The following is a 17,353-nucleotide window of genomic DNA, read 5'->3' as shown; positions in this document are numbered from 1 at the left end:
ACTGTATATTGTCCAAATGTCATGTTCTCAGTTGGCTCTATAACCAATGCAATCTCAATCCAAATACCAGTTGGCTTTCTTATAGAAACTGACCAACTGACTATAAAATTCATATTGAAATGCAAAGGGCCTAAAATAGTCAAGATAACTTTTAAAAAGAACAAAGTTGGGCTTTCAGTGAGAGAGATCCTGGGCGGGACAAGGACATCAGATCTAACTGTCCTCCCAGCCCTTCGACCTTCCCCTGAAGCCCCTCAATAAAATGATTTGATTCCCCTTGCCCCCTCAAAAAAGAACCAAACTGGAGGACTTACACTACATGACTTTAAGATTTATTCTAAAGCTTCTGTATCCAAAGTAAAGGCAAACAGATCCATGGAAAAGAAAAGACTCCAGAAACAGACCCACAACACCTATATGGTGGTAGATTTTCAAAAAAGATGCAAAAACAATTCAGTGGAGAAAGGGTAGTTTTTCAACAAGTGGTGCTCGAATAATGAGACATCCGTATGCAACAAAACAAACAAAAACTTTGATCTATATTTCTCACCACAGAAGTTAACACAGGAAGGCTCATAGACTGAAACATAGAACCTAAGATTAGTAACACTTCCAGAAGAAAATCTTTGTGATCTTGGGTTAGGCAAAGGATTCTTAGGTAAGCACACCTGCAAAAGAAAAAGTGATAATTTGAACTTCATCAAAATAAGTAACTCCTAACCTCTGGCCAAACTCACAAAGAAGAAAAAAGAGAGAGCACAAATTAGCAAAATAAGAAAGGAAAATGGAGAAATTACAACAAATAAAATAGAAATACAGAATATCATACGAGAATATTATGAAAAACTATATGGAACCAAACTAGATAACCTAGAGGAGATGGACAAGTTTCTGGAAACATACAGTCCACCAAGACTGAATCAAGAAGAAACTGACCAATTGAACAAACTGATCACTAGAAATGAAATCGAAATAGCAATAAAAAACCTCCCTACAAATAAAAGTCCAGGACCGGATGGCTTCACTGGGGAATTCTACCAAACATACAAAGAAGAACTCATATCAGTCCTTCTTAAACTCTTCCATAAGATTGAAAAGGAGGGAATACTCCCAAACTCATCCTATGAAGCCACCATCACCCAGATACCAAAACCAGGCAAAGATAGTAACAAAAAAGAGAATTACAGGCCAATATCACTGATGAACATAGATGCCAAAATCCTCACCAAAATATTAGCAAATAGAATCCAACAACACATAAAAAAGATTATACATCATGACCAAGTGGGTTTCATCCCAAGGACACAAGGGTGGTTCAACATATGCAAATCAATCAATGTAATACATCATATCAACAAGAGAAAGGACAAAAACCACATGATCCTCTCAATAGATGCAGAAAAAGCATTTGATAAAATTCAACACCCATTTATGATAAAAACTCTCACCAAAGTGGGTATAGAGGGAACATATCTCAACATAATAAAAGCTATATATGACAAATCTACAGCCAGCATAATACTCAACAGTGAAAAACTCAAAAGCTTCCCACTAAAATCTGGGACAAGACAAGGATGCCCACTATCACCACTCCTATCCAACACAGTCTTGGAAGTCCTAGCCACAGCAATCAGGCAAGAGAGAGAAATAAAAGGGATCCAAATTGGAAAAGAAGAAGTAAAAGTGTCACTATATGCAGATGACATAATACTACATATAGAAAACCCTAAAAGGTCCACACAAAAACTACCAGAACTGATCGAAGAATTCAGCAAGGTAGCAGGTTACAAGATTAACATTCAAAAATCAGTTGCATTTCTTTAAAGATGAATCAACAGAAAAAGAAAGTAAAGAAACAATCCCCTTTAAAATAGCACCCAAAGTAATAAAATATCTAGGAATAAATCTAACCAAGGAGGTGAAAGAATTATACACAGAAGAATATAAACCATTGATGAAAAATTAAAGAAGACTTAAAAAAATGGAAAGATATCCCATGCTCCTGGATTGGAAGAATCAATATTGTTAACAACAGTCACACTACCCAAGGCAATCCACAGATTTAATGCAATCCCTATCAAATTACCCAGGACATATTTCACAGAACTAGAACAAATCATAATAAAATTCATATGGAACCATCAAAGACCTAGAATTGCCAAAGCATTACTGAAGAGAAAGAAAGAGGCTAGAGGAATAACTCTCCCAGACTTCAGACAATACTACAGAGCTACAGTCATCAAGACAGCATGGTATTGGTACAAAAACAGACATATAGACCAGTGGAGCAGAATAGAGAGCCCAGATGTGAACCCACAAATTTTTGGTCAACTAATCTTTGACAAAGGAGGCAAGAATATACAATGGAATAAAGACAGTCTCTTCAGCAAATGGTGTTGGGAAAACTGGAGAGCAGCATGTAAAGCAATGAAGCTAGAACACTCCCTTACACCATACACAAAAATAAACTCAAAATGGAAGACTTAAACATAAGACAAGATACAATAAACCTCCTAGAAGAAAATATAGGCAAAACATTATCTGACATACATCTCAAAAATGTTCTCCTAGAACACTCTACTCAAGCAATAGAAATGAAAGCAAGAATAAACAAATGGGACCTAATTAAACTTACAAGCTTCTGCACAGCAAAGGAAACCATAAGTAAAACAGAAAGACAACCTACGGAATGGGAGAAAATTTTTGCAAATGAAACCGACAAAGGCTTGATCTCCAGAATATATAAGCAGCTCATACGACTTAATAAGAAACAACCAAACAATCCAATCCAAAAATGGGCAAAAGACCTAAACAATCAATTCTCCAAGGAAGACATACAAATGATAACAGGCACATGAAAAAATGCTCAATATCACTAATTATCAGAGAAATGCAAATCAAAACTACAATGAGGTATCACCTCATACCAGTCAGAATGGCCGTCATTCAAAAAATCCACAAATGACAAATGCTGGAGAGGCTGTGGAGAAAGGGGAACCCTCCTACACTGCTGGTGGGAATGCAGTTTGGTGCAGCCACTGTGGAAAACAGTATGGAGATTCCTCAAAAGGCTAGGAATAAACTTACCATTTGACCCAGGAATCCCGCTCCTGGGCATATATCCAGAAGGAACCCTACTTCAGGATGACACCTGCACCCCAATGTTCATAGCAGCACTATTTACAATAGCCAAGACATGGAAACAGCCTAAATGTCTATCAACAGATGACTGGATAAAGAAGATGTGGTATATTTATACAATGGAATACTACTCAGCCATAAAAACTGACAACATAATGCCATTTGCAGCAGCATGGATGCTCCTGGAGAATGTCATTCTAAGTGAAGTTAAGCCAGAAAGAGAAAGAAAAATACCATATGAGATCGCTCATATGTGGAATCTTAAAAAAAAACAAAAAACAAAAAAAACCAAAGCATAAATACAAAACAGAAACAGACTCATAGACATAGAATACAAACTTGTGGTTGCCAAGGGGGCGGAGGGTGGGAAGGGATAGATGGGATTTCAAAATTGTAGAATAGATAAACAAGATTATACTTTATAGCACAGGGAAATATACACAAGATCTTATGTAGTTCACAGAGAAAAAAATGTGACAATGAATATATATATGTTCATGTATAACTGAAAAATTGTGCTCTGCACTGGAATTTGACACAACATTGTAAAATGATTATAAATCAATAAAAATGTTAAAATAAATAAATAAATAAACTCACTCCTGTTGTTTGAAAAGATGCTGCTCCACCAGTCACTAGGGAAATACCAATTAAAGTCACAAGGAAATAACACTAAAATTTTTTAAGTCTAAATTAAAGATTGACCATACCAAGTACTGGCAAGGACATGGATCAATTCTAACTCTCATAACCTGGTGATTATGTAAAATGGTGTAATCACTTTGGAAAACTCCTAAAAAGTTACATTTTTAGGACCATAAGACCTAATCATTCCACGCTTCCATATTTACCCAAGAGAAATCAAAGCATATGTCCACACAAAGACTGATATACCAATAATTATGACAGTTTTATTTATAATACCCAAAAACTAGAAAGAACAGAAATATCCATTAACAGATAAACAAACTGTATCCATATACTGGAATACTACTTATGAATAAAAAGGCATGAACTATTCGTACCTACAGTAACATGGCCGAATCTTAAAGAATGCTGAAAGAGCAGACACTCTCCCAAAAATACATATTATATGATTCCATTTAAAAATTCTGGGAAATGCAAACTAATCTATAGTGATAGAAAGCCCATCAGAGCATGCCTGGGGATGAACAAAAAGGAGGGCCCAGGGAAGAAGGGATTATAAAAGGGCCCAAAGCATCTTTTGGGGGTGATGGAGATATTCATGATCTGCATTGACAGAAGCTTGTCCACGGCCCCCAAAGTCTTTCTGAAGCCCCCAAAGTCTTTTTGAATTTTGGACCTGTGGATTCTCAGCATTCCATGGACACAGCCTGATAGGAACTGTGGTACAAATTTAAACGTCAGTCTCTAGCCACAGTGGCTCACACCTTGCCTCTGCCTTCCAGAAACCCACTTCCAGGCCTCTCTGCACATAACAAAGCAGTGTAGCAGAATGCACGTAGACCTAGCCTAGAATCCAGACAGTACCACTTTCAGAGGTGCAGTTTTAGGGACACTGTCTATCAATACCAGCAAGATGGCAATAATAATAGAACCTACCTCAGGTGGTTGTAAGAACTGAGCTGACCAACATAATGCATGTAACATGGTGCACGATGCATTTTAAATGTTAGGTAAATGTTCTCTAAATAATTACCGTTACCTCCATTTGCCTTTCCTGGGGTTTCCTCATTCTTCCATTTTTATGACTCTTATACAGGACCTCATCTCAGGTTTCCTGACTGGAAATCCCAGGCACAAAGTATGTAAGTGGGCTAATTCCGTGCTATATAATATAGTATCCATTAGCCACATTATGGCTAATGAGCACCTAAAATGTGGTTACTCTAAGCTGAGATGTGCTGCAAGTTCAAAACATACATCAGATTTTGAAAACTTAGTATAAAAATAAGAATGTAAAATATCTCCTTAATAATCTTACATTAATTGCACAGTGAAATACTTGTTAGGTAATTTGTTAAATAAATATATTATTAAAGTTTTCACTTTTTTTTCACCTTTTTAATGTAGCTACTAGGAAATTTTAAATTACCTATGTGGTTCACATTACGTATTTATTTCTCTTGGTTACTGCTGGTCAAGTTAAACTAACAGTTTCAGGCAATACAAACTCCTCCCCTCCAGTGAGTAGTTTAGTCTCCTCAGGGTAAGTCAACCTGTTATTGCTAAATAAAGTCTTAGATGGACTACAAGGCTTGGAAAGATAAAGTGACCTGCCTAGGGCACCAGTCAGGATGTGGCATATTTCAACCCAGACCTAGCTGACTTATAAATACTTTCATTCAACGATGCTTCTGTCATCATGTTCCCAACATTCCCCTCCCTCCCAGCCATCGAGCCTGTTAGCCAAAGGCTTCAATTCAGAAGCAATCTTGCCCCGGACAGAAAAGGATGCCCTTACCTGTCTCAGCAGCCCCAAGGATGTCCAATTTGTCACGAATGGCAGGTGCCAAGGCCAGAGCTTGGATTGGTGTGGGTGCAGAGAAGCCCAGAAAGCTGAGTGCTCGGAGAACCGGCTTGGGTACAAACAGGTCCTTCCAAGCTGATACATCTGCCTTGTGATCATGCATTTCAGGCATCCATGTCTTTGCTTTTTTGGGCACCTTTGGAGTAGTACCCTGGGAAGGCTCTGATTTTTTTTTCCCTTTCTTTTTCTTCTTTTTCGGCACAGTCTGGGTCGGGCCTTCTGATGCTGTCTCCCCTACCTCTGGATCAGGACAAACTGTGCCATCTCCCTGAGGCTCTGGCTCAGCATCTTTGACGTTAAATTCTTCCGGGGCACTGGTTCCTTCAGTTCCCACATCTTTACTCTTCTTCAACTTTATCTTTTTCTTTGAGGAGCTAGCCTCTCCTTCCTCTGCTCCTTCGGAAACAGCTTGTGCCTTTCTCTTCTTGGGCTCCTCCTTTGAGAAGAGACTGGAGGAATTCTTGGCAGGGGAGACCAATCGGTAATCTGTCAGTTCCTCAAAGCACACCAAGTCATCCATCTGTCCGTCTGCAAACATATTTGGGTCGATCTCCACCTGCTTCCATTTTCCCACAACTTTGATTCCCTTCCTCTGAAATTTGCCATAGCTTGGTGGCCTTGGCCTTGATTTTGTCTCCTTCAACTTCATGGTTCCTGAAAAGGGAAGAAATGTTCCACTAGACTGGCAACTGAGAAGCCCAGGGTTCTGAGACAATAAATATTTTCCAAGCAGCATATATATAGGCCTTACAAAGAAACAAGGACAGAAAGATGTTCTCTAATGCTGATGCTCACAGCTGGAGAAAATCAAAGGAAAGAAATATACCCTCAAAGCAGGCAGTTTGGCCTGAAACAGAGAGGACACAGGAGGTGGGGCAAAGACATAGCTAGATCTGATTTGGACTCCAGATCCAATACTTACTGCGTGTGTGCTCTTGGCAGGTCCTGCTTAATCCTTTCTGAAACTCAGTATTCTTATATTTAAAAAGGGGGGGGGTTACTAACTCATAAAATGTTTTATGCAATGAATAAAATTATGTGAAGCATGGAGGATGAAGCCTGCCATACCCAAACCATGCTGAAGGCAGAATAAGAATCTGAGGGAAGTCGCTGGGGTGGTGGTTGAGGGGGCTAGCTTTTTATTAAGAGTGCAGAGCTTTCTTCCTTCTCAAGCCTTGCCCCAGGAGGGCAAATGACTGCCACCACTCCAGCCTTTGACAATTAGCTTAAAATTCATCCAGCTTTATCATTACATTTTAAGTGACTTAAAAACCATTTATGCGCAAGTGGTTTGACTGGAATGGGATCCACGTTCTCCCTTTCCAGAAATGCCAAGAAAAAACACTAGATCCCGTGGAAAGAACAAAGGGACACCTTGGTTCAAATTCAGACCCGCTACTGGCCAAGTCTGGGTCTGGGATGAACGTACGAATCTCTGTGAGCCTCAGATCCTCGTCTGGGAAATGGTGATGAGGTTATGTGCCCCCTTGGATCGCCACGCGAAGATAAAAAGGTGACGCATGTCCAAAACCTCTGAGCATGGCGCCTCTGGAGCTAAGAACTCCAGCGCACAAGGAAGGTTCACCCCCCGCACCGGCTACGCTGCTATCACAACAACCCGGATCCACGAGGAGTGGGTGAGGAGAGTCAGGGACGTGGGGAACAGGCCGCGCGGAGTGCGACCAGCAGAGCCAGCGGGGTCCCTTCTCCAGGCGCCCAACCTCGTGACCCGCGCTCGCGCCTAGTCTCAGGCACGAACCGGCGCGCGAAACAGAGAAGCCGAGGCCGCCGAGCCTTGACGCCCCCTCGGAAGGCGCCCCAGCGCGGAGTCGGGCAAACCGCTCGACTGAGCTGGCGGCCGCCTTGTCTGGACCAGAGAACCCACTGGCCTGGAGAGGCCCCCGATGGGAACCCGCCCGCAGCTCGTCTCGCATGCTGGCCTCGGCCCCGCTCCGGCTCCGGTACTCACCTTGCGGGATACCACCGCCCCTCCCTCAGAAGCCGGCCGAACTCCTCAGACAGCGACACGCCAACCCTCCCCTGCTGCGACCACCGCAGTTCCGGGGTGGGGCTTGTACTCACGCACGCGCTCACGCTGCGGAAGGAAGTCCCGCCCCCGTTCGAGGCGCCGCAGCCTGATTCGCTGCCGCGTGGGCAATCTTTTTCAGTGCCGGTGCGGAGAGTGCGGTGAAAAGGTAGGTGGGCTTTGCTGAGCTGGGTCTTCTCCCGGGCTTAGGGACGGACGGAGCCGGTGGAGTCCGCTGAGCTTGATTTGAAAGGGCTCTCATGCTAGCTCACGCACGGGTACGCAAGTTTTCTTGTATTCTTGATTTAGTTTTAGCGCAGGGACTGCTTGCTTATTGGACACCCACTGTGTGCCTGAGCCTTGCAGTCATTTTAGCATTTAATTGACAGTGCAACCACCGTGTACTGGAAATGCTCTTTTCCCCAGTTTTTCGTGCCTGGCCTTTTGTTCACTGATGGTTGGGGTGGGCCGGGCTGCCTCCAGTCATCAAGATGGTAAAATGACATTCTTCCTGAATCAGTTTTAGACTGACAAGAAAACAATAGATGCCAAATTTCCTCATTCTTCAGAGTAGGTTGCTTGAAGAGTCTTAGACCTGGCAAAAAAATTGTCTCAAAACCAGGTTTGTGCCTCAATACCTAGCTCAAAGTATGAAAGTGTTGAAGTTGAAGTGGCTGGAAATTCGAGATAACTTCTCTGTAGAATGTTGTTTGAAATTTGCGACCAAGATTGAACAAAGTATAATTCAAGCTTATTTCAGCAAACATCTCCTTGTTCAGGGTTCTCAAATCTTTTGCTAGGGTGAATAACACTTTCAGCTCTGCATTAGATGAAGAGATTTACTTTCTTGTCTTAGTTCCTCTCCTAGATCGCAGGCTCCTCACGATATCCCCTCTCATCGTAGAATCCCCCAAAATGCCTCATCAGTGCCGGCTGACTTAGTGAGTCATAGATATTTGTTGAATGAATGAGTGAGTAAGCAGTTGAGCTTAGCTTAAGAACAGGCTCCTCCCCCTCCCCTTTTGCAGTCGAACCCAATACCAAAAGTGACAGAGTACTGACCTGGTCACATAGCATCTGTTGACAGTTCATAGCAGCTTCACCTGTAATTGCCCAAAACAGGAAACAACCAAAATGATCTACAATAAGTGAATGGCTAAACAAACTGTGTTATATGGTAATCATTTTGCAATATATACATGTATTAAATCGCATTGTATACCTTAGATTTACACAATGTTGTATGTCAATTATGTCTCAATAAAGCTGGGAAAAAACAGTACATCTATACTGTGAAAGACCACTCAGCAATAAAAAGGAACAAACTATTAATACAACTTCAGTGGATCTAAATGGCATTATGTTGAGCGCAAAAAGCCCATCTCAAAACATCATATAACATTCTCAAAACGATGTCATTTTAGAGATGGAAAACAGTTTAGTGGTTTCCAGGAATTAGTAAAGCCAGGATGAGGGTGAGGGGTAGTTAGAGGATGGGTGTGACTATAAAGGGAGATCTTTGTGGATGATGGAGTGTCTTGATTGCAGTGGTGGTTACACATGTAGTAAAATGACATAGAACTATATACACACTTTCTTCCAATGGCAATTTCCTGGCTTTTAGCTTATGCTATTATTTTATAACATGTAATCAATGGAGTTAACTGGATGTAGGGTACACAGGGTCTCTCTATACTAACTTTGCAACTTCCTGTAAATCTATAATTACTCCAAAGTTCAAAAGTTAAAGAAAAAACTACATCACCCCTGTTATATTCTTATCACAAAATATTTAACCTGAATCTAGTTATGATTAGTAAAATAACACTAATAGTAAAAAAAATTAATAGTGAAACAATTAATTTGCTATTCTTTCTTAAAGGGAAATAATTTTGGCATTTTCTTTTATCAGATGATGTGAAATAATAACAAACATGTATGTATTGGTCTTTGACCTCAGTGCCTAACACAGAGCTCCTAGAGCCTTTGTAATTTCCTAAGTGATGGGTGCAACTTACGCAGAGCTCCTAAATTCCTTGGAATTTCCTGGGTGACTGGAACATCTTTTGTTCTAATGGGCTGATTCTAGGTGGGGTCCTGGTTGGGGGCTGGTCACCAGAAAGACCAAACTGTGATCAGCCCCATTCCCCAATCCTCCCAGGACAAGAAAAGGACTAAAGATCAAGTTAATATTCAATCATATCAAAACCTCCATAAAAGTCCCTAAAGTATGGAGTTCTGAGAACTTCCAGGTTGGTAAAGTAGAATACTTCCACACACTGGAAGGGTGGAACACCACAGACTCCACAGGGACCGAAACTCCTGAGCTCGGGACCTCTCATGGGTATCTTTTCATCTGACTGTCCGTTTGTATCTTTTCATATCCTTTGAAATAAATCAGTAATAGCAAAGTATTTTCCCAAGTTCTGTGAGCCTTTTGGCAAATGATGGAACCGAAGGTGGAGGTCGTGGGAGCACCCAATTTGTTGCCAAATTGGACAAAAGTTGTGTGTAACCCGAGACCCACTACTTAATGATTAGCATCTTAGCAAGGGAAGTCTTATGAGTTCGAGCCCTGAACCTGTAGAGTTAACTCCAGTTAGAGTCAAAATCGAGTTAAATGACAGGACACCCAGCTGGTGTCCACAGAGAACTGGAGAATTGCTTGGTGTGGAATTGCTTGGTGATATCAGAAGTGGTATGAGTGACAGTAGTACAGAAAAGCCCTGTTTTCCCACTCAGAAGGTAAAAGTAATTTATGCCTGAGACATTGTGATTTATTGAGAGCTTTGCCCAGACATCTGAAGAAGCTACAAGTACCTTACATAAAAAACATACCTACAGACTGAATCACTATGCCCCTTACCTTTGTTCATGGTGTTTTTTAATGCCACATGTGGTCTTATGGTACTGTCTTTCCTGTTCCGTAGGTTTTCTTTCTAGCTATCTTCTAGTGACAGGAAATTCAGAAAAACCAATCGACCTGTTTCTCCAGGTGGGAGATATCCTTGATGCCTCAAATTCTGCCAGGAAAGTAGAGCTGAGATCAAGTAATACGAAGGAGGGGCTCTTCCAACCCATTCGGAAAGCCTCTCCCCTGTCTGTCCCATGGGCAGTGTCACGCAGCATCCAAAGGAAACTGGAAGAATTTTTGCTGAACTATTTGGGGGTGTCGTCCTAAAAGTAAACAGGGGTGGGAGGTGGGGGACAGGCAGGATGCTGGGTCTGGTCCCTCATGTCCTTGTCTGGCACGAGGGGCAGAGCCTCATTTCCTGGGACAGTCAGGGATATCCCAAGCAGAGGCCTCTCCCGCCCCTGAGTCTCCTACTTCTTTCATTTCCTTCTCCTCCTTTCCCCGTCCAGCTTCACAGAGATTTGCACTTTGCTCTTTCTTCTCTTTATTCATTCTTTACTCCAAAACATATTTACTAAGTTCCTGATCTAAGAGAAAAAAGATTGACAAATCCACATTTTTCATGAGACTTATTCCACTAGAGGTGAGGGACAAAAACAAGTAAACATAATAAAGCACCAATTTTCTGGTGCCTATGTGTCCCCAAACTAAGGCACATCAAGGTTAATTAACTTGCCCAAGGTCACAACTAAGAATTCCAACCCAGGCACTGGTCAGAGATCGTGCTATTGACCGCCACCCATGCTGCCTCCCTGGTAATTTCAGTTATGGGACTAGGGATCTGTGCCATTTGTCAGCCAAGGTAAAATGTTTTGTGCAAGAAATCTGTAAATCTTGGGGCGCAGGAGAGGGATGATCTCATACAAAATAAAATTCCCAAGAATTGCAGTTGAAGTTTTATAAAAAGGAGGACTATGGACTTCTCACACTTCCAAGAAAGGGATTTTGGAGGGAAAATATTGCTCCTGGCGCTGGGATATGGTGGATTTAGTCTTTCCTGAAGAAGACCCGCCCACACTCGCCCCCGTGCAAAGGTAAGGCCTATCTGACACCAACCCTGGGATGAGAATGACTCACCTGCTCCTTTGACTTTTGAGGTTGGATGTCATCCAGGGTGGGACTGTATAGCTGGCTGGATCCCTCAGCAGCCTCACTCTGAGCAGGACTTCTGACACTGCTCTGTGCTCTCTGGCAATCACTTCCCAAGGTAGGCAGGGGCCTGGGAGGTGGGGGAGGAGAGGGAGCAAGGGGACTCCACTCACAGCATCCCTCTCCGCCTCCATCCAGGGCTGCTGTCACTGTGATCGGAGGCGAATGTGCTGGGAAGGGGCTTAAGCCCATCTTTACCCTGAGACTTTGGGAGCCACAGGTCTTGTCCCAACCCAGGTTACTCCAAAGCCCAAAGACAGGCTGGAAGGGCAGCAGGCAGGGGACAGAGATGGAATATTAAAGACGGACAGAATCCTGGATATCAGGGAGCCAAGCAACATCACTATTAATTTTAGAAGCTGTGGCCTGTGCAGATTTGGGGGCGTTGCTGGAAGTGACCCCCAGACGGCTATAGGACAGAGGCCAGGGCTCAGGGCACCAGAGAGGTGCCCCGTCCCCTGAATGCATTATAAGTCAGAGCACTTTTAATTTTCACTTTTCTCTTTCTAGGAAAGATCGTGGTGGCTGTAGACTCTGCACCTAGTGTTCCCACACGGCCGCCAAGATGTCAGCCAAAGCCATAGAGGATGGGGAAGTTGCTGCTGCCGACGCCGTCCTGCCAGAATTTGGGTCGGATGGTGAGTGCCCTCAGGGAGGCTTTGGCTGGGGAACCCAGGGCTTGGGGTGCCAGGACAAGGGCAGAGGGGGTCAAGATCCTGGCCTGGAGCTGCCACTAAGGTGCACAGCGTCCGAGCAAGTCTCTTCCCTCCTGGGCCTCCTGGGCTCTGTGAAGGTAGGAACCTGCCAGCTCTCTGTTGGTGCTGGGTCTCCCTCTCTCTGTCTTCTCCTTGGCTTCACCTCCAAGTATTCTCGCCATCTCTCGGCACAGCTGCCACTGAGGTCACCTCCCCACATCAGAGTTCTTGGGGGTTCCGGGAAATGGTGGAGGGTGCTGTGTGGGGCCTCTGGTCCCGCAGCTGCCCGCGCCCCTGTGAGCTCACCTTCTGCTTCTTTTCCAGAGGAGGAGGAGCTTTCCCAATCATCCATCCAGGCCTCTGATGGTTCTACTCCTGCGAAGCCACCACAGGGGCCACCACAGGGGCCACCTCAGGGGCCACCTCAAGGACCAGACGGATCTGGCTCTGACCCCACCGACCCACCCAAGAACAGAGGAAGTAATTTTACCCACCATGCAGGTAACAGCCCTGAGCACCAATCCACCGGACCTCACCCCACCCTCACTGCCCAGCTCAGCCTTCTAAATTGTCCGTGTTAAGGCCCACGTCTCTGATATAATTTCTATGAGAAAAGGTGCACAGTGCATGTGGGAGATGAAATAAATAATGCTCTAGAAACAGAAGGACCACGCTCAGGTCCTAGCTTTCTGAGTGACCTGGAGCCAGTCAGCTGCCCTCTCTGGGCCTTGTCTGTTTTAAGCGCAGGGGTAGGATTAGATCACTGTCAGGGTTCTCCCAGCACCGGGGACAGGCATGCTGCTTGGGCTCCCGGTCAGCCGGCGGGGCAGGCTCAGGCCCAGCGCCTTGCCAGTTCAAGTCCACTGTCAATGCCTGACTTGTTGGCCCCACAGCACCCAGGTCCTAGGTAAGTTTCATTTCTCCAGTCCTGCTCCTCCCTTGATGCCCCAGGGGCTGGTCACTACTGGCCTCCCAGGACACACCCTCACAGAGCAGTCTCACCTCTAAGGTGGGGCCAGTCCAGGGCCGGGGCAGCAGAAGGCACGCCCTTTTTTCCTTAGTTGTGGCAAAATACACATCGTCCTAACTTTACCAACAAAAGCATTTGTCAGGGAACAGTTCAGTAGTGCTAACTACATTCACATGATTGTGCAGCCAATCTCCAGAACTCTTTTCTCCCCAAACTGAAACTCGGTACACATTGAACATTAACCACCCATTCCCTCCTTCCCCCAGCTCCTGGCAACCACAGTTCTCTCTGTCTCCATGAATTTGACTACTCTAGGGACCTCATATAAGTGGAGTCATACAGTATTTGTCTTTTTTGTGACTGGCTTATTTTGCTTTGCATAAGATCACCAAGGTTCACTTATATGTCAGAACTTCCTTTTTAAAGCTGAATACTATTCTGTTGTCTATATAGAGCACATTTTGATTATCCGTTCATCCATTGATGGACACTTGGGTTGCTTCCATTTCGTGGCTACTGATAATAACGCTGTTGTGACGTGGGTGTGCAAGTATCTCTTCCAGCCCATGCGTTCAGTTCTTTTGGATATAAACCAGAAGTAGGCTTGCTGGATCATATGGTGTTCTAGTTTTAATTTTTTTGAGGAACTGCCATACTGTTACTCATAGCTGCTACACCATTTTATACTCCTACAAACAGTGCTCAAGGGTTCCAGATTTTTCCACATCCTAGCCAACACTTGTTATTTTGTGGGTTTTTTTTTTTTTTTTTTTGATAGTAGCTATCCTGCTGGGTGGGGAGTGAGATCTCATTGCAGTTTTGATTTGCATTTCCCTGATGATCACTGACGAGTTCAGCATCTTTTCATATGCTTGTTGGTCATTTGCATATCTTCTTTAGAGAAAAATGTATTTGAATTCTTTGCCCATTTTTAAATCAAGTTATTTGGGCTTTTTGTTGTTGTAAGAAGTCTTTCTATATCCTGAATATTAACCCCTTACCAGACATATGATTTGCAAATATTTCCTCCCACTCTGTAGGTTGCCTTTCCACTCTGTTGACAGTGTCCTGTTTTAGTCAGTTAGGGCTGCTGTCACAAAATGCCATAAACTGGCTGGCTTATAAACAACAGAAACTTATTTCTCACAGTTCTGGAGGCTGGGAAGTCTAAGATCAAGGCCCCAGCCAATTCAGTGTGTGGTGAGAGCCCACTTCCTAGACAGCTGTCTTTTCATAGTAACCTCCCATGGTGGAGGGAACTAAGGAGCTCTCTGGGGTCTCCTTTAGAAGGAAATTAATCTCAGTCATGAGGGCTCTGCCCTCAAGACCTAATCACCTCCCAAAGGCTACCTCCCAAGACCATCACATTGGGCATTAGGTTTCAACATGTGAATTTGGGGGGGGGGGACACACACGTTCAGACCATAGCATGTCCTTTGATGCACAGAGGCGCACTCTTAGGTCATACATCTTTCTCTGAAATACTCATTCAGTGCCTCCTTGCTGCCAAGTCTGTACCTGGCACTGGGGGAGGCAGCAGTGAATGAGGCTTGGCCCTTGACCTGAAAGAGCAGAGATGTTGGAGAATGACATTGCCTTACGGGAAGAGAAGAGGCGCGCAGGGAGAGGATAGTGTGAAGCCAGAGACCGTCTGGAGGGATGCAGTCACAAGCCATGGATCTCCGGCAGCCACCAGGAGCTAGGAAGAGGCAAGGAAGGATCCTCCTCTAGAGCTTTCAGAGAGAGCCTGGCCCTGCCTGCACCTTGATTTCAGATTTCTGACCTCCAGAACTGTGAGCAAATACGAGAGAGTAAATACCCAGCTTGTAACTGGTTACGGGAGCCACAGGCAGTTGATACAGGCACACATCAGGAGGCCAGCGCCGCGCACTCACAGGTGTTCTTTCTGTCTCCAGCCAGGGTTGGTGCTGCTGTGATTGGAGGAGGTGAGTCTCTTTGGTACAATCTCAAGCCTCCATCTGCCCCTGGCCCTGAGTCCCTAGAAGCACCTGGCCTTGACCAGCCCAAGAGTCCCTTGAGCTCCAAGACGTGGGTGGGTAGGGGTGGAACAGGCAGGGGACCGAGGTGGAACACTCGAGGTGACAGGAACCTACCTTGCTATGAAGGAAGCTAAGCAAAGCCATTCACAAACCCATGTCTAGTCTCAGCTTCTCCCAAGTGCAAACCGTGAGATCCAGGCGAGTCCTTTGGACTGTCTGAACCCGTGACTCCTCCCCTTGATAGCAGGGCCAGAGGTACCGCCAGAGGGTTCTAGGGAGTGTGCCAGCTGGACTGTGTCCCTTCCTCGGAACTGCTTCACAAACCCTCTAGCTCATCCGGTGAGCCCAGAGGTGTCCAGCTGTGCTTCTGACGAGCATCCTCCAACACGGAGGCCAGAATTAAGGAAAATGAAAACACTGTGTCACACTAGCCACTGTCTCAAGTGTTCAACAGCCACACACGGCCACCATTGTTGGAGGGCGCAGATACAGACCATCTCCTTGTCGCAGAAAGTATTGTGCCTGCATTCTCTGGAGATATTAGGGACCCCTGGGGGATGCTTATATGCGGCTGCAGGGCAGAGAGCCGAAGTCCCCACCCCATCACCTTTCCAGAAGAGCAGCTCTGTCCTTATTCTGCCGGCCTTATGCTTGGGGAAAAGACGCTATTTTCCCCGCCAAAAGGGGACGTTTGAAGACCATGCTTGTTTCACCCTAAGTGATTCATCCAAGGGCATCTGAGGCCCAGGGAGGACAGGTGAGCCTTCCAGGTGTCACAGCAAAACAGAGACATGGACAAGCCTGAGATCCAGGTTCTCAGGGGGCCCCATCCACTCACTTGTGTGCACATCTACAGTCCTCTTTTGCCTCGGGCCTCGTGACTCTCACAAGAGTAAAACAGATGCCCCACCTCACCCTCCCAGGAGGGTGTCAGGAGGATCTGGGGGAGTCCATCCCCTGGGGCCAACCGCAAAGCTCCTTTCCTCCTACAGTTGTGGCCGTGGGGGCTGTGCCGGTGGTGCTGGGCGCCGTGGGCTTCACCGGGGCAGGAATTGCCGCCTCCTCCTTAGCGGCCAAGATGATGTCGGCGGCCGCCATCGCCAATGGGGGCGGAGTTGCTGCCGGCAGTCTGGTGGCGACTCTCCAGTCCGTGGGTGAGTGTCTCAGCAGGGAGAGGTGGCGGTACAGGGTGGTGACAAACCAGCACAGGATTCAGCCCAGGGGCTAAGCGTGAGGCAGGGCCTGTCTGCTCCCTCCAGCTTTGTGGTCCTTAGTGTCCTTGGTCCTTTGTCTCTCCCTTACTGTCCCCTCTTCTGGTTGGGGGTGGGGGTGGTGGGACTAGGGGTACAGCCCAGGAGGTCTGCACTCCCCATCAACCCTGCAAAACCTGGGCCACTCCCTTCCCTTCTCTGTGCGCCGGCCATGTGCTGTGGAGGGGGAGATAGCCTGCCGGTCCCCAGAGAGTCTGCCTTGTCGCTGGTAGCTTCACCCCCAGAGTTCATGTCTCCTCCCTAGGTGTCTCCCGCAGCAGGCACCCTGGGGTTTCAGGCAGTAGGGGAGGGAACAGGTATGGGGTGTCTGGGTCCTGGGCCTCCTGAGGGTCCCCGGGGCCTCTGACCCCCATAGTCTTGCTGGGACCTGCGGGGCTGCCTGCCCCCGTGCTCTGATCCCCTCCTCTCTCCTAGGGGCAGCCGGACTCTCCACGTCAGCCAACATCATCTTGGGTTCCGCTGGCTCAACTATTGGGGCCTGGCTGTGGGGTTTAAAAAAGGCACCTCCTTCGTCTCCTTCACCAGGACCCGGCACTAAAGCGAAAAGGGGCTCCCAGGTTGGAGATGACCCTCCAGGGCCTCAGGATGATACTCCCCCAAATGACAAGTCCCCTCCCTCCTAAAATTGTCCACAGAAGCATGAGAAATAAAGATGAGATGCCGTGACCTCCACAA

At 45.7% G+C, this 17,353-nt stretch overlaps 2 protein-coding genes across 7 annotated transcripts in view; one reads left to right on the top strand and one right to left on the bottom strand.

Annotated features, from left to right (window-relative positions):
- DDX24 (DEAD-box helicase 24) overlaps nucleotides 1-7,756 on the bottom strand; it is a 21,789-nt gene extending 14,033 nt beyond the window's left edge. For 2 of the 3 annotated variants that reach the window (XM_074365090.1, XM_074365092.1), the window contains exons 1-2: nucleotides 7,623-7,755; nucleotides 5,588-6,307 (exon numbers count right to left, since the gene is read on the bottom strand). In XM_074365090.1, the coding sequence (XP_074221191.1) occupies nucleotides 5,588-6,302 (715 nt within the window). In that variant the 5' untranslated portion in view covers nucleotides 6,303-6,307; nucleotides 7,623-7,755. Of the gene's footprint in view, nucleotides 1-5,587; nucleotides 6,308-7,622 lie in introns of all 3 variants that reach the window. The other variant, XM_074365091.1, reaches the window with a different exon arrangement.
- On the top strand, nucleotides 7,745-17,353 carry LOC105079888 (interferon alpha-inducible protein 27-like protein 2). Of its 4 annotated transcripts, XM_010968726.3 has the most exons (7): nucleotides 7,745-7,848; nucleotides 11,691-11,800; nucleotides 12,253-12,380; nucleotides 12,762-12,938; nucleotides 15,324-15,353; nucleotides 16,400-16,561; nucleotides 17,093-17,353. In XM_010968726.3, the coding sequence occupies exons 3-7, from the start codon at nucleotides 12,308-12,310 to the stop codon at nucleotides 17,299-17,301; spliced, it is 651 nt and encodes a 216-aa protein (XP_010967028.1). In that variant the 5' UTR covers nucleotides 7,745-7,848; nucleotides 11,691-11,800; nucleotides 12,253-12,307; the 3' UTR covers nucleotides 17,302-17,353. The 4 variants fall into 4 exon arrangements, with proteins under 4 accessions (XP_010967028.1, XP_074221195.1, XP_010967029.1 ...); XM_074365094.1 differs by lacking the exon at nucleotides 11,691-11,800 and having other exon boundaries at nucleotides 7,770-7,848; XM_010968727.3 differs by lacking the exons at nucleotides 7,745-7,848; nucleotides 11,691-11,800 and adding an exon at nucleotides 7,876-11,627.

Source organism: Camelus bactrianus, chromosome 6, assembly GCF_048773025.1.
Source record: "Camelus bactrianus isolate YW-2024 breed Bactrian camel chromosome 6, ASM4877302v1, whole genome shotgun sequence".
Lineage (NCBI taxonomy): Eukaryota > Metazoa > Chordata > Mammalia > Artiodactyla > Camelidae > Camelus > Camelus bactrianus.
This window is presented reverse-complemented; position numbering and strand designations above follow the sequence as displayed.